Raw genomic sequence first — 24893 nt, 5'->3', positions numbered from 1 at the left:
AAGTGTCCCCTCTACCTCTATTTTCTCAAAGAGTAGGTGTATTTTGTATTATTTCCTCTATGAATCTTTGGTAACATTTACCAGTGATGTCATCTAGTCCTGAAGTTACCTTCATGGGGAAGTTTTTAGAGATGGCTTTTCTAATTCTTCTTGTGTCAGTTTTGGTAATTTGTCTCTTTCATGACATTTTCCCGTTCCATATAACTTTTCAAATTTATTATCACGAAGTTGTTTATAATATTCCTTTTCTGTATTGTCTGTAGACTTTTTAGTGAAGTCCTCTACTTCTGATATTAGTGATTTGTTACATCATTTTTTCTTAATCAGTCTATTTATGTATTATCAATTTCATTAAGCCTTAAAAAGAACCAGTTTTTAAGAGAGAACCATTGATTGTCTCTCTTTTAAAAATGTTTCTCTTATACTCTGTTAACCCTGATGGTGGTTCTTTCCCTGGTAGTTGTTCTGTGTTTAGAGTGTTACCCTCTGCTGGCCCATGTTGGTATTTACATGAAGACTCAAGAAGCCGTAAATGTATATGTAGATTTCAAGAAGTCCTGTTGTGCAAAGCTCCCTACTGTTAGTAGTCTGCATCACAAATGCCAACTGATTCAACCTCTCCAAACTGTAATCTCTGTCTCCTTGGCTCAGTGAGACTGCTGTTCTCTCTTTAGGGTTCCCATCCCTGTCCCAGGCTCTGGTACATGACAATGCACAAGGCTGGAGTAATCATAAGATTTACCTTATTTGATTCCATACTCTCAAGGGTCACATTTTTGCACTATTGTCCAATATCTTAAAAAAAAAAACAAAAAACTTGTTTCATATAATTAGACTAGTTTTCTCATTTTTAATAGCAGATGGGATACCTGTTACTCTGTGAAGACGGTGAGTGGATTCTCATCCACAGTTCTGAACTCCTGCTGGACATGTGTTCTCAGGGCCCCTCCTCTGGGGGGTGGGAAGGTGGGAGATGTGCCTAGGTTACAGCTTGGTTCTCTAAACTTTGGCTCTCCTCTACTCTTTGATCTACTCTCTAGAACCCTGGTTTTGCTCCATGAGACTTCTCCCCCTGCCCCCAAGAAATGGCACACTTTTTTAGTTGAGTAGTTTCTCAGCCTGCTTCCTGTCCATAGAAAGTTGGGGTCTCAAAGCCTCCTTTCATTTTGAACTGGTACCATCCCTTTTATTCCAAGTTGCCATAGTTCCTTTAAAAACCTTGGAAGTGTCAAATTATAATCCTTTTGCTGAAACAAAGTCACACCCATAAATCCCACTGTATCAGGTCCTGTCATTATGGGGTCCATGGGTCAGCGTTTATAGAACAATCTTAAGATTCTTTCTAAATCCTTTTGTATTGCTGAGAGAATCTGTGAGGTGCTACCTTCAGTCTTTCAGAGGTTTTAATGAGGAATCCTAAGTCACACCATCATCTGTCCTTTACCTTCAGGTCATGTTTTATTGGCAGCACTCTGGATTTTATCTTTGCTCTGGGGCCATGTCTTACTTTGAGAAGATTTCACCAGCTGGAGACACAATCCCAGGGCCACTATAGTTTCTCTAAATTTTTCTTCAGAGTTGAACAGTTTCTAATTAGCTTCATCAGGAACATTTTCTACATTCTGAGTTATGGCAGCCAATAGTCTTGCAAATTTTTTTTTTTTAAAGATTTTATTTATTTATTTGAGAGAGAGACTGAGAGAGAGAGAGCATGAGAGGGGGGAGGGTCGGGAGGGTGAGAGGGGGGAGGGTCGGGAGGGTCAGAGGGAGAAGCAGACTCCCTGCTGAGCAGGGAGCCCGATGCGGGACTCGATCCAGGGACTCCAGGATCATGACCTGAGCCAAAGGCAGTCGCTTAACCAACTGAGCCACCCAGGTGCCCTAGTCTTGCAAATTTTTCCACCACTGCTTAATAAGCTCTGCAAGCTCACCCTTCTCTAGCTTCTAGTAGCAATTTTCTCATTGCTTTTCCATTTCTGATAGTGTCCTCACAACTGTCCAGACACTGCCTGGACAAAGCCAGTGCCATACATTAGAGTTTTGTTGCAGCAGCACCCAATTTCTGCTTCCAGGGACTGTTTTAGGTATCTCTTGGTGCAGAGCAAACCAGTCCAAAGCTTTTGGTTTAAAAACAACAGCAATCTTTTCAGATTCTGCATTTGGGCAGTGCTTGGCAAAGACATGATATCCGTTGCCATGATCTAACGTAGCCGCAGTATCCAAGAGAGCTACCTTCCAAGCCTGGTGCCGACACTGGGCCAGCTGACATGGCTGATGGTGGGCTGAGCCTCTCTCTTTCTCTCTGCAGTCTTGTGTCCTACAGGGCTTCTCTCTTTAACCAATTGTTAGAACTTTTTACACAGTATCTTAGGACTGAAAGAAAATAAGACTGGAAGCTATAAGGCCTATGAAGGGTTTAGGCCCAGAACTGGCACAATGTCACATCCACTGAATACTATTGGTCCAAAGTAAATCGTAAGGCCAGTTCAGATCAAAAGAGATTAAAAATTGGTTCTACTTCTTGGTAGAAGGGGTGACATGAATGTATAAGGGTGAGGGAAATTGTTGGCAGTCACCTTTGGGGACAGTCCATCTCATTCATTCATTCAACAAATAATTTTGGAGTGTTTAGTATGTCTTAGACACTTGGACACCTGTTCTAAGTGAAAAAGACAAAGTCAGTTCTCTTCTGGAATTTGTATTACTAGTGGTGGGCAGATAAATAATAAACAGTCAATATGTAAATAATTTCAAAGAGTGATAAGGATGACATGCTAAAATGTTACTGAGTGAAGTGGAAACACACATCTCCTCCCTGAGAATATAACTTTTAGGTTTAGCTTGAATGACAGGAAGAAGCTTGCCATATCTAAGATATGGTAGAGGCACATTGTAGGTGGAATATCAAGTACAAAGGCCTTGTGATGAGCATGGCTTGGCTTGTTTGAGGACCATAAAGAAGGACATTGTGGCTGGAACACAGTGAGTGATAAGTACAGTCTTGGGAGATAGATGAGGAGTACAGTCTTGGGAGACAGGTGAAAGAGATGAATCCTATGTAGCCCAGTAGATTATGATAAGGACTTTCGTTTTCCTTCTAAGTGGAACGGAAATCCATTGAAATATTTTTAACAAGAAATGGAATAATTTTATTTACATGTTAAAAAAATGGTCACTCTGTAAAGAAAAACTAATATTTTCTATTATTCTACCCACAGAATATTTCTGACACCAAATGTGCAGGTTTTCCACAGCAAGCAGTTCTCTAATTATTGGTGAACACCCACTGGGTGTCCTACAATTTTATTAAATTCTGATACTAATTTCCCAGAGTTAGTGCAGACTCCACAGATTAAGGGCTCAGTTCCAGAAAACTGCCCCCCCACACCCCCTGCATTGCAGAGACCAGTCCCAAGTCCCAGGTTGTCACATACTGCTGGCCAAACAGTTACAAATCGGAGATTCCTTGAGTTTCACAATTTGCTAGAAGAGCTCACACAACTCAGGAAAACAATTACCAGTTTATTATAAAAAGATACAACTCAGAAATAGCCAAATGGAACAGCTGCATAGGGCAGGTATAGGGAAGGGGGCAGAGCTTCCAGGGCCTCACCAGGCATACCTCCTCCCAGCAAGAGGATGTGTTCACTAGCCCAGAAGCTTTCGGAACCCCTTCGGTTAGGAATTTTTTATGGAGGCTTCATTGTGTAGCCATGATTGATTAAATCTTTGGCCATTGGTGACTGAACTGAATCTCTAGTACCCTCTTCTCTCCCCGAAGATTGAAGGGTAAAGCTGAAAGTTCCAACACCCTCATCACACGGTTCCTTCCTCTGGCAACCACCCCCTTCCATCTTGGGGCTTTCCAAAAGTCACCTCATTAACATAAACATATGAACTCATAAACTCGGGTGTGGTTGAAAGGCATTTGTTATGAATAAAGAAGTCTTTTCTTTTACATTCATCACTAGAACTACTTCAGGAACTGGGGATAAAAACCAAATACCGTAACAAAAGATGTGTCTATTTTATCATTTAGAGAATTACAAGGGTTTTAGGAACTCTGGCCAGGAGCCAGGAAAAAACCCCCAAAAATATATTTCTTCTTATATCACAATATCACATTCTGGCAATCTAAATATCCTTGTTTTGATAAATAAATTGTCAAGCTTGAGTCCCTCTGTCACAGGGAGAAACATATGCAAATTACTGGATTCTGCTGATTAAAAAAAAAAAAAAAGAGGACTTCTCGATCCATGAACAGGGAAATATAAAGAAAAGAGTCACATATTTGTGGCAAAATGTGATTGTCAACTACTCTGGTAGGGGAATAAATAATCCATAATTTCCCAAGAAAAGTAAGATTATTTTCAGAACATGTAGAGTATTCTGCCCCATCTGCTTTTTCAGTTAATTGTCTGAGTTTGAAATTTCTCATGGCCAAGTCCTAGCTAGCTCAGGTTTCAGTTTTCGGGATGTGAAAACAAACTGCCTTGGAACTAGCATGTTCAAGTTAGTTTCACCAACGTTCACCATCAAAATGATTTCTAAAAGGGTGTAAGTTTAAAAATATAGACTGTGTATAATGTTTTCAATAGCTATTAGGATGTAAAGCAAAGGACAGAAATTTTTCATTGTGAAATATGAGAAAAAGTGAGAATGAATAAGTATATTCCCCTATGTCTCCTCATAATGCTTCTATCTCACTAAAAAGTCAATAAGATGTAGCTTTCATCTCCATATGTGTTAAAATGTACAAAGGAATTCTCACAAGAATTCTGCAAAAATAATCTCTAATTTTAATATTAAGGCTTAATGTTATTGAAACTCCAATATTAAGGCCTAAAAGTTGATTTTTAAAGTGAACTTTCTTAATAACTTTAAAAAATTATGACAGTATAAGGTGTTATTAAAATTTAATTTAAATATTATTAAGATCGTATTTTAATTATAACATTTTGTATACAATTTAGAATATAGAAGACTATAAGAAGGGAAGATGGATATTTTGAAAGTAACCCAGGGAGCTCTTGCTATATATAATGTATAAATAAGTAGATATGTAGGAACATAAACGTACAGATATATCTAAATACAGGTATGTATATATACAAAGTATTGGAATCACTCAGTTTTTACATCTTGCCTTTTCTTGTTAACATTATATCATGAACAACTTCCATGTCACTAAGTAGCTTTCACAAACATGATTTCAAGGGCTATATAGTAAGTCATCATATGAGTGCATTACTTTATCTAATTCTGCATCTGTTGTTTTCAGTGTTTTGCACACATCAGTCCTATGCTAACAACCATCTATATTCATAAATTGGCCTGTGCTTTTGAAGTTATGGATCCATTTGGAAGATAATATTTCATATTTGAATGAGAAGAAGTATGTTGTCTTATGGAGAAAAAAAAGATTGAGAAAAAGGAACTTGGAACATACATTATTTAAATTTAAAGAGGTTGCAGGCACATGGACCAGCTTTTATTAAACTATTCACTCTGTTCTTCTTTAATTATCTCATGCTATTTTCCCAGTTCTGAGGTTCAAATTTAAGACTTTTATGTATGCATGACTTTTTGTTCCTACAGTTAGATGACATATTCCCACAGACTCCTTGACCAAAGTGAATTTTGTGAGAAAAAACATTTTCATTGACCTGAAAAAATTTGTATTTTATCAGTTGATGTCAACTGTAAAAAACAGCAGATATCATAGTTCCTAACCATTCTTTTCTTTATTATTTCTGTTCAGAAATGAAAACAAATTAAAATATAACATTTTATATTGAATTTCCCCACTTTGAGGGGATAAAAATGAAATACAGAATGTGTAAAATCAGATTAGAAGCGGAATGTTCTTTCATTTCCAAAGCTCTCCAGGTGGCATCAGCTGTTAAAGAAGATACATTTTGGAATTGCTGGGAAGATAGGGTCAAGAATGACCATGAGGACATCACCATCAAAAGATTAATTGTGGGGCGCCTGGGTGGCTCAGTTGGTTAAGCGACTGCCTTCGGCTCAGGTCATGATCCTGGAGTCCCGGGATCGAGTCCCGGATCGGGCTCCCTGTTCAGCAGGGAGTCTGCTTCTCCCTCTGACCCTCCCCCCTCTCATGCTCTCTCTCTCTATCTCATTCTCTCTCAAATTAAAAACAAAAAACAAAAAACATTAATTGTTCAGCAACAAAAAAAAAACTATGCACTTATAACACACGTCCTTAAAAGAGCAAGGCCAGGAGGCTGTAGAAGTCAATGATTTTACACACTCTGTCCAAAAATCCCATAAGGTAGCTGCTGTCCCCATTACCCCAGACACATTCCCACATAATCTGTTCATTTTGCCCTTGACCCTCTTTCTTTTCTTCTACCATCTTGTTTATTTTTTATTTGTTTTGGTGACTGAATTAGGATCACTAAACAAACTGCAATTCTACAGAGATAAAATTTTTTAAAAGTCTAAAACTTAGAAGGCAGAAAAGCCAGACACATATTTTAATTCTTATCTTCTGAGTAGCACTATAGCTTTCAGCTTTCTGACCTGAGTTATAAAAAGTGGACTTGAAAGGGGGGAGCACTACAGCCAGTAGAGATTCTCAAACATTAGTTTGCTTAAGAATGACCCAGACAGGTGTCTCTAGATTCAGAAGCTCACACCCCACTGTCTCTCATTGCGTTTTTAAAAGGTTGGAGGATGCATTGGAATCTGAATTTCAAACAAATCCCCAAGTAATTCTTACATGCATGGTTCTCAAATCATAACTTGGAAAAATACTAGCCAGACTATCGGATACAGGAGTGTGGGGTAAGAAGAAATGCTCATTTGAAGTGATAGTTTTCTCATATATGAAATGAGAGAAAAAAAAATCAACCTCATGGCATTAGTGGAAGCCACATGTTAGTTCTGACTCAGCTGGGCTGGTCTTAAGCTACCGTGAAAGATAATTTATTTTCTGGGGTATACAGTTAATGTGTAAAATGTATTCTTTCCGACCTGCTGAAATGGACCTGAAATTTCAGAACGATCTAAAAAGAACTTCCCGGCACCTTTATGCTTTGATCCACGTGAAAAATCAAACACTGGGGAGTTCAGTAGCAAACTATACAGTTACAGAGCCTTTGTATCATACGGTGAATAAAGGATCTACACATAGGATTTGATGGAGGAAAGTGAAGAAAGCAAATGGTAGCTTAAGGGCATGTGGATAGGTGAAGAGTTGGAAAAGCAAAGAACTGACTCCCAGGAGTTTGCCTAAGGCAAGCCCTGAATGTGTAGGTGGTAAACTGGTTACCTGTCACCCGCACCCTGAGTGATTCTCTGAAGCCAGGAGAGGAGCCAGCCACCCCCCACCTCCATGACCTGAGCAGCTGTTTAACTGTGGTGACTTTTAACATTCCTATTTTTTGATGCAGTTCTTAAATATTATGGTGGCGTGGCCAGATTTGATAAGCATCGCCCTAGAGTACACCCCAAACTTCTGTCATTCTTACAGTACCATCACGATTTTAGCCATCTCCACAGAACACCTAGACTAACTTTAGTATTTCCCTTTAAATTTACTCACTGTTTCATCAATTTTGTTGTAAAAGGAATTTGATATCATTATTGTTAGTTGAAGACCAGCACACTCACCATAAATCACCAGGGCACTATAGCATAAATGCAGTGACAACAAGACATGTTATTAGATGCCAGCTGAATACAGCTGCTTTCTGAATGCTGGCCCTAAGGCCTTCTGTGTACTTGATGAAAATGGAAATTGGCAAGTAATGGTACCATTCCAACACTTCTCTCATTTCCAACGGGTCCTTCCTACTTGACATAATCAGAAGAGGTGAAAGATAATCCGAAAAGGACGAACGTTCCTATTGTGTGATTTGATGTCCCCTAGTGTTCTGTTTGTGTGGCATCGTACTTGGAACAGCCCACACTTCGGATCACCCTTCAGCAACACCGACAGGCCCACTTCCCTGAACACGTAGCTTCTAACCTAATTTGAACAATGAGTGTAACTCCCTAGGGTTCCATGGTGAAACCCCTTTGTAAACATACCAGGGTCTGAAAAATTAATGAGCTTGAAAGGGAAATATTTTGTATGTGGAAAATATTCACATGAATGGATATTTACTAAACATTTTATGTAGTGCAGGTTGTTAGCTAGAAATTTGTCATTTTTCACTGTGCTTACTCTCTTGGTGATAATATCTAAAAGCCTGTACACTGGAAGGCGAGGACAGGAGTTTCACTTTCCTTTCAGTTTATCTTTGTTTTTTTCTTCTTCTTTTTTTTTTTTATTTAAAGATTTTTATTTATTTATTTGCGAGCGAGAGAATGAGAGACAGAGAGCACGAGAGGGAAGAGGGCAGAGGGAGAAGCAGACCCCCCGCTGAGCAGGGAGCCCGATGCAGGACTCGATCCCGAGACTCCAGGACCATGACCTGAGCCGAAGGCAGTTGCCTAACCAACTGAGCCACCCAGGCGCCCTTTCTTCTTCTTTTTTTTAAAAAAATTTTATTTAAATTCAAGTTAGTTAACGCATAGCGTATGATTAGTTTCAGGGGTAAAATTCAGTGATCCATCACTTACATAGAACACCTAGTGCTCATCACAACAAGCACCTTCCTTAATGCCCATCCCCCACCCACCTCCCCTCCAGCAACCCTCAGTTTGTTCCCTGTAGTTAAGAGTCTCTTATGGTTTACCTCCCTCTCTGTTTTTATCTTATTTTATTTTTCCTTCCCTTCCCCTATGTTCATCTGTTTTGTTTCTTAAATTCCACATAGGAGTGAAATCATATGGTATTTGTCTTTCTGTGACTGACTTATTTAATTTAGCATAATACCCTCTAGTTCCATCCACGTCGTTGCAAATGGCAAGATTTCATTCTTTTTGATGGCTGAGTAACATTCCATTATATGTGTGTGTGTGTGTGTATCTCACATCTTTTTTATTTTTATTTTTTAATTTTATTTATTTACTTGAGAGAGAGAGAGCATGAGCAGGGGCAGGGAGGGGCAGAGAGAGAGGGAAAAGCAGACTCACCACAGAGCAGGGAGCCCAATGCAGGGCTCCATCCCAGGACTCTGAGACCATGACCTGAGCCAAAGGCAGACACTAACCCGACTGAGTCACCCAGGCGCTCCTATACCACATCTTCTTTATCCATTCATCTGTTGATGGACATCTGGGCTCATTCCATATTTTGGCTATTGTGGACATTGCTGCTATAAGCATTGGGGTGTATGTGCCACTTCAAATCACTATTTTTGTATCCTTTGGATAAATACCCAGTAGTGAAATTGCTGGGTCATAGGGCAGCTCTATTTTTAACTTTTTGAGGAACCTCCATACTGTTTTCCAGAGTGGCTGCACCAGCTTGCATTCCCACCAACAGTGTAGGAGGGTTCCCCTTTCTCTGCATCCCCGCCAACATATGTCGTTTCCTGGCTAGCCATTCTGACCAGTGTGAGGTCAATTTATCTTTGAATAAATTTGGAGCTCACTTCCCCTGAAACCTTACTGAGTTATGAATAAAAATAGTCAATTAACAGGAAGTTTCACAGTATTTGGCATATCATTTGGTGTTTGTATACTTTTTTGCCAGGAAGCAGTGTAGGAGTAAGAGTTCAGGCAGGCCCACCATTTACTACCTAAGTTAACACTTCACTTCTCAAAACCCCTAGTTTCCTCATGTGTAAAACGAAAACCATAATGCTTAACCCACAGGGTTGTTGTATTAATGCACTTAAAAATAAAACAAAATGCATGTTAACTATGCTGGAATTAAAATTTAAAACTTAATTAAAAAACTAATGGGGCACCTGGGTGGCTCAGTCGTTAAGCGTCTGCCTTCGGCTCAGGTCATGGTCCCAGGGTCCTGGGATCGAGTCCCACATCGGGCTCCCTGCTCAGCGGGGAGCCTGCCTCTCTCTCTCTCTCTGTCTCTTATGAATAAATAAATAAAACCTTAAAAAAATAAATAAATAAAAATAAATAAATAAATAAATAAATAAATATTTTTGGGGTGCCTGGGTGGCTCAGTCGTTAAGCGTCTGCCTTCGGCTCAGGTCATGATCCCAGGGTCCTGGGATCGAGCTCCGCATCGGGCTCCTTGCTCTGTGGGAAGCCTGCTTCTCTCTCTCCCACTCCCTTGCTTGTGTTCCTGCTCTCGCTATCTCTCTCTCTGTAAAATGAATAAATAAAAAAAATCTTAAAAAAAAATATTTTTTAAAAAAAGAATTTATATCCAGAATATATAAAGAACTCTCAAAACTCAAGAAGACAACCCAGTTTTTAAAATGAGCAAAAGATTTAAGCAAACATTTCATTAAAGAAGATATCCAGGGGTGCCTTGGGTGGCTCAGTGGGTTAAATGTCTGCCTTCTGCTCAGGTCATGATTCCAGGGTCCTGGGATCGAGCCCCACGTCGGGCTCCCTGCTCCGCGGGAAGCCTGCTTCTCCCTCTCCCACTCCCCCTGCTTGTGTTCCCTCCCTCACTGTGTCTCTCTCTGTCAAATAAATGAATAAAATCTTTAAAAAAAAAAACCCAAAAAACAAAAACTAACTAATGAACTAACTACATAAATAAATAAACCAAAATGAACAAAATCACCAGAAGAAATGATATAATGGAATAAGACACTTAGCACATTTACTGCCATTGTTGTAGGTATCATGATGTTGATGATAATGATGATTCTAACATTTTATATGATAAGGAAAAGTAATATGCTTGAACCTATGTTTGAACCTAAGCTCTTCAGTGTTTTATTCTACGATATCTTCATTTCTGTTTTAAAATCTCCATGGAAATTCCTACTGAAAGAAATAAGATACCTGCAAGGTTTTACATTCTGAAAGTGGGTGCTTGTGTGTATCTTAGAAATCAGATTGTAAATATTCTTGCATGTGCTTGGTGAAAGTACATTCCTTAAAGGCATGTGTTTTCTGAAATAAACTTACTGAGTCATATTTTACATATCATGTGATTCACTCATTGCAAAGGTGGAATTCAATGATTTGTGACAAATTTACCAAGTTATACAACCATTACTACATGTTGGTTTAGAACATTTCATCACCCAAATGACAGCCCTTATGCCATTTACTGTTATTTCCAGCAGCCCTCATCCCCAGACAACCACTAATCTGCTTTCTGTCTCTATAGATTTTCCCTTTTCTGGACATGGAATTATTCAATATATGGTCTCTTGCATCCAGCTTCTTTCACTTAGCATAATGCTCTTGAGGTGTGTCCGTGTTATAGCATATTATCAGTAGTTTGTTGCTTTTCGCTGATGAATAGAATTTCATACTGTGGATATACTACATTTTGTTTATCCATCTATCTATTGATAGATATTTCCATTGTTTCCATTTTTTGGCTTTTATAAATTATGTTGCTGTGAACACGCATGCACAATTTTTTGTGTGGACATATATTTTCACTTCTCCTGGGTATATACCTAGAAGTAGAATTGTCATATTTATGTTTAACACTTGGGGAACTGCAAAACTGTTTTCCAAAGTGGCTGCACCATTTCATATTTCTACCAGCAATGGATGAGTGGGCCAATTTTTTAATCTTTTTTTTTTTTAAGATTTATTTATTTATTTATTTATTTGACAGAGAAAGAGACAGCGAGAGAGGGAACACAAGGAGGGGGAGTGGGAGAGGGGGAAGCAGGCCTCCCGCTGCGTAGGGAGCATTCTAGCCATTCTAGTGAGTGTGAAATGGTACCATTATTTTAATTTGCGTTTTCCTAACGGCTACTGATGTGTATCTTTTTATGTGCTTATCAACCACTTAGATGTATCCTTTAGAAATCATACGATTTTAAAATGTTTGATTTCTCTGATTATCTTGATAATTTATTATAAGGAAATGGTTCAATTGCTGAAGAATCAATAATAATGTTCTGGGAGTATCTATTTAGGATTGCGATAAACAACTGTGATACCATGGGGGCATGCATCTTCATACCCATGAGGAAATCACTGTGGATATTCATTTAAAACTCTGTATTCATAAAATAGAACTCTACACTTACATAGAATATGAGCTTAAAGAAAGTGGGGGAATTTTATGACTCTTGATCACCTTTTTTTATCCCTAGCACCCAGAAAAATGTCTGACACAGTGTAGGCTCCCAATAAACCTTTGTTGAATAAAAGGATATAAGGAGTATATTTTGAATATATTCAAAATCGAATGAAAGGATGCTAGTATTTCTGATATCTCAATAAGTACATAATTCATGTGCTTATTTTCAAAGCCTTCAATTTAGGAAGCCTGAAAATTGTCATGTTTCAAAACAACTTCTAAAATTCTGTCAGGATATCATTTTTTTTTTAAGATTTTATTTATTTATTTGACAGGGAGAGACATAGTGAGAGAAGGAACACAGCAGGGGGGGTGGGAGAGGGAGAAGCAGGCTTCCAGAGGAGCAGGGAGCCCAATGCGGGGCTGGATCCCAGGACCCTGGGATCTTGACCTGAGCCGAAGGCAGACGCTTAATGACTGAGCCACCCAGGCGCCCCCTGTCAGGATATCATTTTTGTCAGCTGAAGCAAAATGCCTGCCTGTGTCAATATAGAATCATAATCTTATGAATGGGTTTATAATTTCCTAAGAGCGACAGTTCTAAATTAAGTCCAGTACCTCTGTTTGTTTTGTACTCCAGAAATGCTCTCCTGAATATGGGTGCAGCCTACTCCAGAAGTGAACTAGATTTTGATTTATAACAAAATAGTAACAATGAAACAACGAAACAAAAACAAAACCCCTTACTACTTCTCAATAAAATTGTCTCTCTTTTTTCCTGCTTACATTGACTTCTCTTAAAAATGGTCTAAGTAAAAAACAGCACTAATATAATAAATTTCTGTATATGTGGGAGCGAAGTATCCTTTCTTATCCTTTCAAGAAGCATGACAGATTTTAATATGAGACACCCAATAAGTATACAGCTGGATTTTTTAAAGCTTTTTGTCCTTTCTCTCAATATATATATCCACAAAAATAAACTGGAGTGGTGTCATTTAGTCTATACATTGAGAAAGCTTTTGTGTTATAACAAGAGACTGTTGAAGTGTTTGGAGAAGGAATGAGTTTTGCATGGACTTGGATGGTTTGGGTGTTGATTTGTAGACTCACCTGGATGTATCAGCAAATCCTTTTAAGTTCCTTCTAACACTATTAGTTAGAGATTCAGCGATGTAAAACCAGGCATCTATTTACTTTTCTCCTCTATAAGACACAAAAGTTTTTTCTACCTTGCTGACTTTACTGGAAAAAAATAAGGTTTCTGGAAAACAATGTTTTATCTTTTACTGTTTTTCCCAGAATCAGATAAAGTTTTCCAAACGTGTGGCAGTTATGGAAGGAAATGGGCAATATGCAATAAAATCAGTGTTAGGGACACATTAATAAGGAAAAAATAGATATATATATAAAGGAAACTTTGATTGCTATTTAGTTTTTGTTAGCTAGAAAATTATTGTGATATTTGGCTCTTTTTATTTTTTAAAATATTTTATTTTATTTTTTATTTTAAAATAGAAAGATTAAAGTATGTATGTAGGTTTTAAATGCTATTAAAAACATTTAAAAATAATTTTTTTTTTTAGCATAAATATACCCCCTCAGCACCAGAACCTCAACAATGCTTCTCGGGGGAATCCTTGGTTGCATAATCTGAAATCTCCAGGAAAAAAATAAATTGTTGAATGTATTATGATGATCACATTTTTTTTGTTTCTCCTGAAATTCCATCTGCAGAGTTTAATAAAGGGAAAAATATGTAAGCAAACAATATAAAATTGTGAAGTAACTAAATGCAGCTGTAACTTTTTATTGTAGCTAAGCCAAGTTCATGAACTGTTTGCAAAATTTTGAGGACCATATGAAACTGAAATTGCAACCCATAGCACTTCAAGTCCTTGGTGCAATTGAAGCAAGAAAGGGCTATGTGATAAAGTCTCATGTATATACATTTACTAATGTAAAGACATGGAAACTGGTAGAGCCGTGTAAACTCTCTATGAAAGAAGACTTCAGGGTCTGTATGTCAGGAGTCAAATGTTAGGAAAAATAGCATATCCCATTTAAGCAAGAACTGAAAGCTCACCACTTACAAAATCTAAGTAGATAATTGCATAATCACAGTATACTTAGATGATATAGAGTATTTCGTCCAGTTATTTTATATATGAGCCATTCCTAGAGGAAATGTGAGGTGAGCAAGAGATGTCTAACCCCACCTCCCCCAAACCATAGTCACATAATCCATTGAATAGTAAGTGCTATTTGCTTAATATAATCTTAAGTTTCCTATAATGGATTTTCTTATATCCCTTACTGTGAATAGTCTTTTTATACCCACCTAAAAATAAGTCATCTAGGTCAACAATAATCTTCTAGTCTTTTTAATCATTCTTACATTTTTTGGCATTTATTTTACACTTTGTGAGTTTAGGAAATTATGTTCCATAGAATAGCGAGGGAAAGTGCTAATGGGTAGATGTTACTTCGGCATAACTCCCAGCCTAGATTAAGAATGCTCATAATTGGGGCACCTAGGTGGCTCAGTTAGGCGTCTGCCTTTGGCTCAGATCATGATCCTGGAGTCCCGGGATCGAGCCTTACGTCGGGCTTCCTGCTCGGCAGAGAGTCAGCTTCTCCCTCTGCCCCTCACCCCGCTCATGCTCTTTCTCTCTCATTCTCTCTCTCTCAAATAAATAAATAAAATCTTAAAAAAAAAAAAAAAAGAATGCTCATGTTTAATAAAAACCCGAGCAAACTCTCTGCTTCATCTATGGGCAACTATAGATACTCTGTGGAACTCAAAGGCTTGAACTTTCTCCTAAAACAATTATAAATAAATGCAATGAAGATCTGCTGGCACTAATTAGCGAGAACAAAGTCCAACATGTACAGTCGATCAAGAACTGTCTTAGTGTTCTTCAGACCTGACTAGGTACATTTTATTTTAATTCTACAAAAAATGAAATATATATTTATGTGTATGCAGTATGTGTGTGCATGTGTGTATACGTGGTGTGTATATGTAGGATGTAGAGATACCCACACACCTAAAATAGAATCTCTGTGGTTTGTAAACAGGCTATCACTAATCCCTAATCTCTTTATCATTGGTGACTTTCAAATAATTCCTTAGGTCAATCCTTTTTCTAAGCAATTATATGCATCGTTGATATGAGTAGGATCTCAGTTTAATAAGAAAATCTTTGCGGCTTCATTGAGTTCAGCTTTAATTTCTATAGGAAAAATTTTTTTATGACTTGACTCTTAAGAGTTTGGACAATATTAATGTCATTTATAGTATAAGACTGTATCATATACATTTGAATATTGCTTCTAAGGTAAATAATTTGCATGTAACATTGATACTTAGGTCCCAAATCACCAGAGTTGGAGGGACATACTAACTCATTTTAATAGCCATGTTGATTAATTTACTAACCAACAACACTTATGTTCTTTTTAAATTATTCATTTTTATGGAGATATAATTGACATACACCATTGTATAAGTTTAAGGTATACAATGTGGTGGTCTGATACATTTACGTATTGCAAAATGATTACCACCATCATGTTAACTAACACCCCATCAGGTCACATAATTATAATTTATTTTTTTGTGCCGAGAACTTTAAGATCTAGGCTCTTAGCAACTTGGAGTTTTATAAAATAGCATTGTTAACTATATTCAGCATGCTGTGCATTGGACCTCCAGAACTTATCTACTTAAGGTTTTAGTTTTTTGTTGTTGTTGGAAGTGAATACATATGTATGTACATGATAGCCTGTTAAAATAGTTGTACTGATATAATACTGCTTTAAGGAAACTTTTGTGAATATTCTACATCAAGCCTTATAAATGCCTCAATCCCACTAGCCTTTCCTCTCCAGTGAAAGCATCTTGGTACTATAATGGAAAAAGTCAGATTTGATTTTTATTCTTTAATATAAGAATTTAATTTACTTAGACATATTAGCTATTTATAAAGTGAATCAGTGCTCTGTAGCTCAAACTAAATAAATGATGACAACTCTAATGACTATAAAGTAAATACATATGTTTCTTTGTGATGTATATTTATCTATATATGCTTATACATTTGCCCTTTGCATTCAAACATAGTATTCAAAAGCTATACAGCAAGGCATTTTACTTGTCATTTATATTTATTTGTTACTAATGATTACCACCTATATGTGTATGTTCAGGGGACTGGGCATAGGAAGACAGGCTTGCAACAGAAAAACCAGCCAGCATTATGTTACATTATTGGAGATGAGTGATATGAACTTGAACTTGAGCAGTGTCACTGAGCTTGCTGAAGAGGGAATTGATTCATAAGGTACATCAGAATATATAGGATCCAGTCATGAGTGTTTTTTAAAACTTTCCAGGGGATTCTAATGTGCAGCTCAGTCTGAGAATCACTAACCACTGTTAGATTTAGGGTCTCAGGAAAAGCAAAATTTAGGCTGACTTCTAGTTTTCTTGTTTAGTTGTGTGAATGATGCCATCCATGGTTGAGAAAATGGCTAAGATGGTCGCAAGGTTTTTTGTTGTTGTTATACAGCTTTGTTTACATGGAGTTCAAAGTATGTATGGAACATCTACGAATTCGATGGAAAGGTCTGGTGTGAAGAGGTGTACTTTGTAGTTATTACAGAAAAGTGATAGTTGAGCTCACAGAGTGTGCATAGATTCCAGAGGCCAGCAGAGGAAGAAAAACTGGGGAGCTGGCTGGTAAGGAATGATGGCCAAGTAGGAGGAGGAGAGTGAGGTGGCAAATAACAACAACAACAACAACAACAACAACAATGAAATGAGAGACATCTATGGGAAGTATTCATCAAAAATAACAAATGGACAAATATCCATGATTTTTTTTTTCAGTTTGGGGATGTAGCTACTTTCTATTTGAGGGTTCTATTATTTGGACTCACCAAACCCATATTGCTCTAAAGAATCTCTTCCTACAACTATACAACAGAGTATTTTATCTCTCAGTTTGTGTATAAGATACAGATGCATGCATGTGCTGATGTGTATGGTATGCTTGTTGTATTTAAAACTATCAAGTATTCTTTTTATGTGTTTAGCTAGCATTGTAAGGGAAGAGTCTTTAGGCCCACATACATCTACACATATAAGTAATTCTAGAAGTAGGAAAGGAAGGGTCAATGTGACAATTTTATTTAAGCGTAACAGTGTCTCTCGACCAATGTTTCTCCTGCCTGTCTTCTATCAGGGAACACTGGACAGACGAGTGCGTAACTAGTAGCTTCCCATGGGTGATAGAGTGGCCAGATTTAAATTTGTGAACTTGTGACCATTCTACATCGGAATTGCCTCCTGTCCTTGGAAGTTTTCTACCTCAAATACGCGTTCCATATTGATGTTTCTCAACCATGGCAGCACACGAGAATCATTTGAGGAGCTTTTTAAAAGTCTCACTGCCCCTACCGGTTCTAACAGAATATATAGGACCCAATCACCGGTATTTTGAAAAACTTTCTGTATGACTCTAGTGTGCAACTAAGGTTGATCACTTTTTTCTCTATCATATTGATCTATCTGACAATATTTCCATAAATCCACATTATCTGAAAGTGCGTTTCTAACTTTCTGCTAACCTTTCATTACCTAGTACCTTACCAGTACTATTAATGGTTTTATAGGTAAGCTCGTGAGATGTGGATTTGGGAGTTATATTAGCCACCTCAGGCTGCCATGACAAAATGCCACAGACTGGGTGACTTAACCAACAGAAATTTATTTTCTCATGGCTCTGGAGGCTGGAAGTCTGAGATCCAGGTGCCATCTCAGTCAGGTTGTGATAAGGGCTCTCGTTTTGGCTTGTAGACAGCTTCTTCTCCCCCTGGGCTCACGTGGTCTTTTCTCCTTGCATGTGTAAGGGAGCAAGGGCTTGGGGAACAAGCTCTCTGGTGTATTTTCTTTCTTTTTTTTTTTAAAGATTTTTATTTATTTATTCGAGACAGAGAGAATGAGAGAGAGAGAGAGAGAGCACATGAGAGGGGGGAGGGTCAGAGGGAGAAGCAGACCCCCCACCGAGCAGAGAGCCCGATGCGGGACTCCAGGATCATGACCTGAGCCGAAGGCAGTCGCCTAACCGACTGAGCCACCCAGGCGCCCTGGTGTATTTTCTTATAAGAGCATCAGTCTCATCAAACCAGGGTCCTATCCTCATGACCTCTTCTAACCCCAATTATCTCCCAAAGGTTCCGTCTCCAAATACTATCACACCAGAGGTTAGGGCTTCAACAGATGAATGAGGGAGGACGCACAACTCAGTCCATAGCGGAGATCATCGTGCAGCTCTCTGTCATCATTGCTTTTAAACTGGAAGGCTTGTTTGGCACGAGCACTGATTCAGTGTAGTCCAGACAGGTAAAAGTGTCTTGTTGTTGTTGTATATAATTCAGTGGTGACACATAACAACACTGAGCCATGACAGAACCAGATTCAAGTTGCACTGCTGAAATGTGTAGTGGTTTTGACAGATATGTAAAAAAAATAAGTAAGTTTGAACAGAACCAGGCTTTTCTTTTTTTTTTTTTTTTAAGATTTTATTTGTTCATTTGAGACACAGAGATACAGAGAGAGAGAGAGAGAAAGCATGAGCAGGGAGAGAGGCAGAGGCAGAGGGAGAAGCAGGCTCCTCGCTGAGCCAGGAGCCCGATGTGGGGCTCGATCCCAGGACCCTGGGATCATGACCTGAGCTGAAGGCAGATGCTTAACCATCTGAGCCACCCAGGCGCCCCAAGAACCAGGCTTTTCTTGTAAACATTTAGTTTCGTTTGGAACTGCTTACTACCTTCAGATATGTTCTTCTATGCCTTGGTGAATCTGGTGGAAAGAACAACATGTTGTTTAAGACAATTTGACGGCAGTCTTCATCATAATCATGTGGCTGAAGGGCTTCAGTCTCCTATATGTTCTCCCTGGAGTTTGATGGACCTGACATTATTTTTTAATTCCAAGCGAATTTTGGGTCATCTCATTGTTGTGTGTGTTGCAAATAAGTTCACGTTATCTTTAATAATTTCCAATGTGGGTGCATTGGAAATTCATTCTATTCAGTGAAATCAAAAGATTATATTGTGCTCTGTGCATAGCATCCAGGGTGAAAAATTCCCATTTCTAATTTTGAGGCTTAAAAGTTTCAAGGTTTTGCCTGTGTAGTCTTATACTTGTAATTACTGTGGCATTTGAACTGATCCATAGATGAGAGTCTATTTATCAGGGAAGGAAGGGGTGGGAATAGTGGATGAACAAGGAAGGATTGTTGTCAGACTTCTTTATCCCTGTTCAGATTAGTGAGAGGCCTATACGGTACATGGATTATAAATAGGGCAGGCGATTTCCAGGAACTGTAAAGAACATTCTTAAGATCTCACACCTGACAGCGACTTAGCAGCTAGATTTTACGGGAAGGGTTAAGAAGTAGGGGCATGGTATGGAAAAGTATTGTTGGTGATTAGTTAGAGATATAAGCCCAAGGGGGACAAAAAGATCTATGTTGTTCATTTCTGTTTCACCCAGCATGTGGCATGAAGCCATGCCCACCATAAGCATTTGGGAACTACTATTGGTACTATTGGTAAGGATTCCAGAATGACCAAAGGCACACGCATGAGAATATAAAATTAGGTCAGTTAGTGAAAGTCTCATGAAATCCTCCCTTTAAGCGTGGTACAAAGACTATACGTGAGGAAGCAGGACTCAGAAGTAGAGTCCAAGTACAATATAAGAGGAAAACAAAACCCATATGTTGATCAATTAAAGGACACATGCTTCAGAGCATCTCCTGCTCTGAGGGCTCCTTTACTCAGGATCCTGGGGGCCTGTCTCTGCCTCTTTGCCATCACTGGATGGGATGTGCATGATTATTCATCTTAATTTCTGAAAACAGATTCTACTACCAGGTGAGTGAAAGAGACCTGAGATTTGTATAATGATTTTGCATTAGCAAGTAGTCTTGAATTTCTACCAGAAGACTTTAAAACCTCTCATAACTTAGTGATTAGCCAGAAAGAATTTCATACCAGGGTGGTTTCTTGTTCAAGTACCCAAAATAGGGTCAGTAACAGGACCTGCTCACAGGCCTGATGTAGAGTGAGGTATGTATAGGGGGTGTTGCTGCTGCAGCTCTTATTGTTATTATTGTTATTAATTATTATTAACCAGGTTAGGTATCTTAATTCTTAATAGAATTCTTAGGTATCTTAATTCTCTATTGTACACTGACTTACGCCAGTGTACAATATGAAGTGCAGTCACTTCACTTTTTTAAAAAAAAAAAAATAGGCTCAATACAGGGCTTGAACTCATGACCCCGAGATCAAGACCTGAGCTGACATTTAGAGTCGGACACTCAACCGACTGAGCCACCCAGGCGCCCCATCATTTTTCTTTCTTTGATAAAGACTGAGATACATTTCTCTGGGACAAAGATGACCCGTTCCCCTAGGTACATTGGGCAATTACCACACAATATTAGTATTTACTTATTTGGATGTCCACAGTAAGCAAATATTAATTAGTCAGAATCGTGGGTTTTCAGTAAGAGATAGGCTGGACAGTGAGATGCAGATGGCTGCCATTTTGTACAGCGGACATGCAGAGATTTTTCAGACAAGCACCAGACTTCCCGCTGCAGTAGGTGGCTTTCTGGCAAGAAGGGCAGATGGACTGTGAGCCCCTTGAGGTGAATCAGAACCAGCATACGTGCTGGAGTCTTCCCAGAAGCAATTGTTTTCTTCCATTCAATGGGAAAGGACAAAGCCAAAAATGAGAACGCCAGAAAAATGTAGGTGTTTCTATTTCCATAGAATAACCTAAGTTTAATAAAGCCCCAAAAAAGAAGGTAATATACTTTTAAGTTTTAGCCCTTAAGTAAAAATTTAATAAGCTTTGTTAATTGAGAAAAAATGGAAAAGTATTTGGTCATTTTTTCTTCATCATTTCTATATAACTAACCATGTGTGGGTGTGTACTATAATGCTAGAAAGCTAATGTAACACATCACTTTAGGGAAGGAATAAAATCATCATCCCGACCACGTCTCTTACCTTGATTCATAGCTCAAATATTTCTATTCTTGGAACATTACTGCAGCTCTGGTGCTAAGAAAATTGCTGGTGGATGAAGAATGATTCTGCAGCCTTTCATCCTTCGCAATGTTCGTGCCCTCTCACTACTCTAACTTTACAATGGTGCCATCTAGTGTTCACATGTCCTCAGTACTCTAGCTCAACTTCATTAGAAGCCAAATAATACAGTAGCAAGCAAGTTACCTTAAAAACAGTGTGCCATTAAAGAGGGCACGTACTGCATGGAGCACTGGGTGTTATACGCAAACAATGAATCATGGGACACTACATCAAAAACTAATGATGTCGGGGCGCCTGGGTGGCTCAGTCGTTAAGCGTCTGCCTTCGGCTCAGGTCATGATCCCAGGGTCCTGGGATCGAGCCCCTCATCGGGCTCTCTGCTCTGCAGGAAGCCTGCTTCTCCCTCTCCCACTCCCCCTGCTTGTGTTCCCTCTCTCACTGTGTCTGTCTCTGTCAAATAAATAAATAAAATCTTTAAAAAAAAACAAAAAACAACAAAAAAACACTAATGATGTCATGTATGGTGATTAACATAACATAAAAAAACTAATAATGTAATGTATGTGATTAACATAACATAATAAAATAAAATAAATAAATAAAAAATTTTAAAAAACCAGTGTGCCGGGGACAGTCAATGTAATGAATAGTCAGTCATTGAAACACGAGAACAGAATTTTTCATTAAATGTATATTTCTTATTTATCATTATTGCCTCATTTATTACATTTCCTTCACAAAGATTTTTATATATTCTATTTATATAGTCAGACAAATTATAGATAACATACTCCATGTATTGAAATTATACTTATTTTTTCTTTTATTTTTATATTTTTCTCTGTACCTTCCTGTAACTTTAACACAATGGTCATTGTCTTTGACGGCGACACAACCAACCTAGTCATGGGTTGGGTTGGATTAGAGCAGAATCAAAAGATGGAAATCATTTATTGTAATATTTGATTGCACTGCCTATCCTGTCCCAGGTTGTGGTTTTGTTAGTGCTGATGATTGTACCTTCAAGGGCCAGGTTCTTCACTACATAGCCAGAGAAACACAGAAGGGCTTTGATATGCATAAAATAGAGTGTTTAAAAAAAAAAAAAAAACACACAAAAAAACTAGTCTTACCATTGACACTATGTTAGGACTATCTGTTTAAAAAATTTTGTAGAAAGTAATTTATGGAATTAATGAGCTTAGGCACAGTTTTCAAGTTGTCCCAGAGATGTGACTTTTATTTTCTTTACTAGCCTTTGAGTTGACTTCTATATTGCCTATCAGTTCGGAATTTTAAGGGGAAAAAAATATATTTATTTAATCATGAAAGAACAAAATTAATTTAAGACAGGCCCTATCGGATTACCTCCATCATTTTAACATCTGCAGAATGGTTGACAAAACACCTGCTTTGACTGACTTCAACACTGAAATGAAGCAGCTCAACCTTCACCCTGTCTGATATGGGGGAAGGTGGAGTCCCCGGCTCTAAGAGAATGCTGCCTACACGCAAAACTCATCCAGTCCCACTCTGAACTTGGCTCTCCCTTAGCTTTTTGTTACCTCCTCAAGGACAGGATGTTCCCTCCCACTTTGGGCTCTGTTTACCTGCCTTGCTTTAATCGGGAATGCATTCTTCTGTGCTTCTGCTCTCACTTGGTTAATTATTACAACCCTTCAGAACTTGACCTATGAATCATTTCCTCAGAGAAGCCCTCCAACCCCTAATTAGTCCTCTGTTGTTATTAGATATCATCCAACACTTTTCCTTATTACCACTCACCACACTTTGCAATTATATGCTTGTGTTATTATCTACTTAATATGCCCTGTCCCTACTAGATTATAAATTTCGAGCAGGCTGAAATAATCTTTTTTTAACCATTTGGGGTCCTAGCCACTGTGTGTTTCTGTAGTTCAATACAGTAGTAGGCATGTGGGAAATAGCTGATGAAATCCAAAATTGAGAACTGAGATGCCCATTGTCCCAGCCCCTGTAGTTTTGTGATGGCAACTGTGCTTCCATGTCACCCTTGAGGCAAGAGAATATTCACTGAGGCAGGAAGTTCAACTGTATGGTAGCTCTCAAGGTATAGCCCTCTGGGGACATGTCACTTCCTGCAACACCGTCTGGGAGTGGGATGTTCATTCTCAATACCTACAGAATCCCTGACCTTGTTCACTGCTGCTCTTCAACTTCTCAAGGTCAATTGGCCTTTCACTCCCTGCCCACCAATTCCTCCTTGCCACATTTCTATTCCCCTCACTCAAAATTAAATAAACAAACAAACAAAATTCACCTCTTGTAGTCTTTACTGTCTGCCATCTTCATAGGATTAACATGGAGATAGAGAGCACAAAATGTAAATTAGTATTTTAAAAAATTATCCTGTCACTCTGGTGGTCAATAGGGAATAAATTTTGCACATTATACAAAGGACAGGTTGTGTTTTCATTGTTTTGTTTTGTAGTACATTCCTTCTCTTTCTAGAAGACCCTAAGGATTCCCAACTGTCTTGGAATATTAGACAAGAGATCATGCTGAGAACCAATCATTTCAAAATAAGTTCTGCTTAAAAAATTCATAACATGTCATACTAAGTTTCTGATATCTATAACCAGTCACCAATGTCTTCTAAAGAGTAAGAAATGAAGCCAGGATTCAGAACTGATTAATTGTGACACTGAATACATGCATGCATAGATGGATTTGGTATTTTTTGTAAATTGTATTATATCTCATTTAAAGTCTGGTATATTGGCATTGCTTTCCAAAGTTAACACTTTTGCTTAACATCGAGTACACACAAAAGAAAAGTCCTTGCCCTTCTGAATATATTCAGACCACACTGAAGCTTCCAGAGTCCTTCCAGATCCCTCTCCTCTCCACCTGTGGTAGCATTTCATAGGCCTTATGAAAGTGTGTGCTTCTTGAAAGCTGAACTTACTGATTGAATTGCCAACTCGTATAGAATTCTGACTCTTCAATGTGTATTTGATGAAAAACTAAATTGGATAGCATAAAGTTTACTCCAAAGAATATCTTCACACTTCTATCTCCACAGCAACACGGACGTACACACAGTGGCGTCACTTCTTAAACTCTATCTCCGAGAACTTCCAGAACCAGTCATTCCTTATGCAAAGTATGAAGATTTTTTGTCCTGTGCCAAACTGCTCAGCAAGGAAGAAGAAGCTGTAAGTTGATGCATTTCTTTCTTAAAAAACCTTCATTTGGCTTTCTTGTCAATGTTCTTTTTAATTTGTAAATTTCCTTTTGTCCCATCCTTGGATTATTTTCCACTAATGTATTTATTGATATTGCACACACTTTGATATTACACACACAACTCAGGTCCCATTTTTTAATCCCCTCTCTTATCAAAAAGAAACTGCAGGTTAATAAATGAAATGAACCCTCCTTGCCCAGTTTGCTCCTCTAAATAGTTAACTGTGTGCTACATCAGGCCAAACAGTCCGTGAACAAAGTGGATGCCTTATTTCATATTCTCTTTTTCATTGTGTGCCCCTCTAAATTACCTAAACAATGCCTTCTACCAAATCTTAGGTACCATTTTTTTAAAACAGCTTTATTGAGATATAATTCATATACCATATAATCACCTATTTAAAGTGTACAATCAGTGCATTTTAGTATACAGTTGACCCTCAAACAACAGGGGTTTGAATGGGTCCTCCTATACATG

The 24893-nt window shown here is 38.2% G+C and overlaps 1 protein-coding gene across 2 annotated transcripts in view; it reads left to right on the top strand.

Moving 5' to 3' along the window:
• ARHGAP24 (Rho GTPase activating protein 24) overlaps positions 1-24893 on the top strand; it is a 503873-nt gene that overhangs the window by 458884 nt on the left and 20096 nt on the right. For both annotated transcript variants that reach the window (XM_021702249.1, XM_021702251.1), the window contains one exon: positions 24252-24384. In XM_021702249.1, coding sequence (XP_021557924.1) covers positions 24252-24384 — 133 coding nt within the window. The remainder of the gene's footprint in view (positions 1-24251; positions 24385-24893) is intronic.

This window comes from Neomonachus schauinslandi, chromosome 2, assembly GCF_002201575.2.
Source record: "Neomonachus schauinslandi chromosome 2, ASM220157v2, whole genome shotgun sequence".
NCBI lineage: Eukaryota > Metazoa > Chordata > Mammalia > Carnivora > Phocidae > Neomonachus > Neomonachus schauinslandi.
The sequence above is the reverse complement of the archived record's forward strand: the minus strand, read 5'-3'. Positions and strand labels throughout refer to the sequence as shown.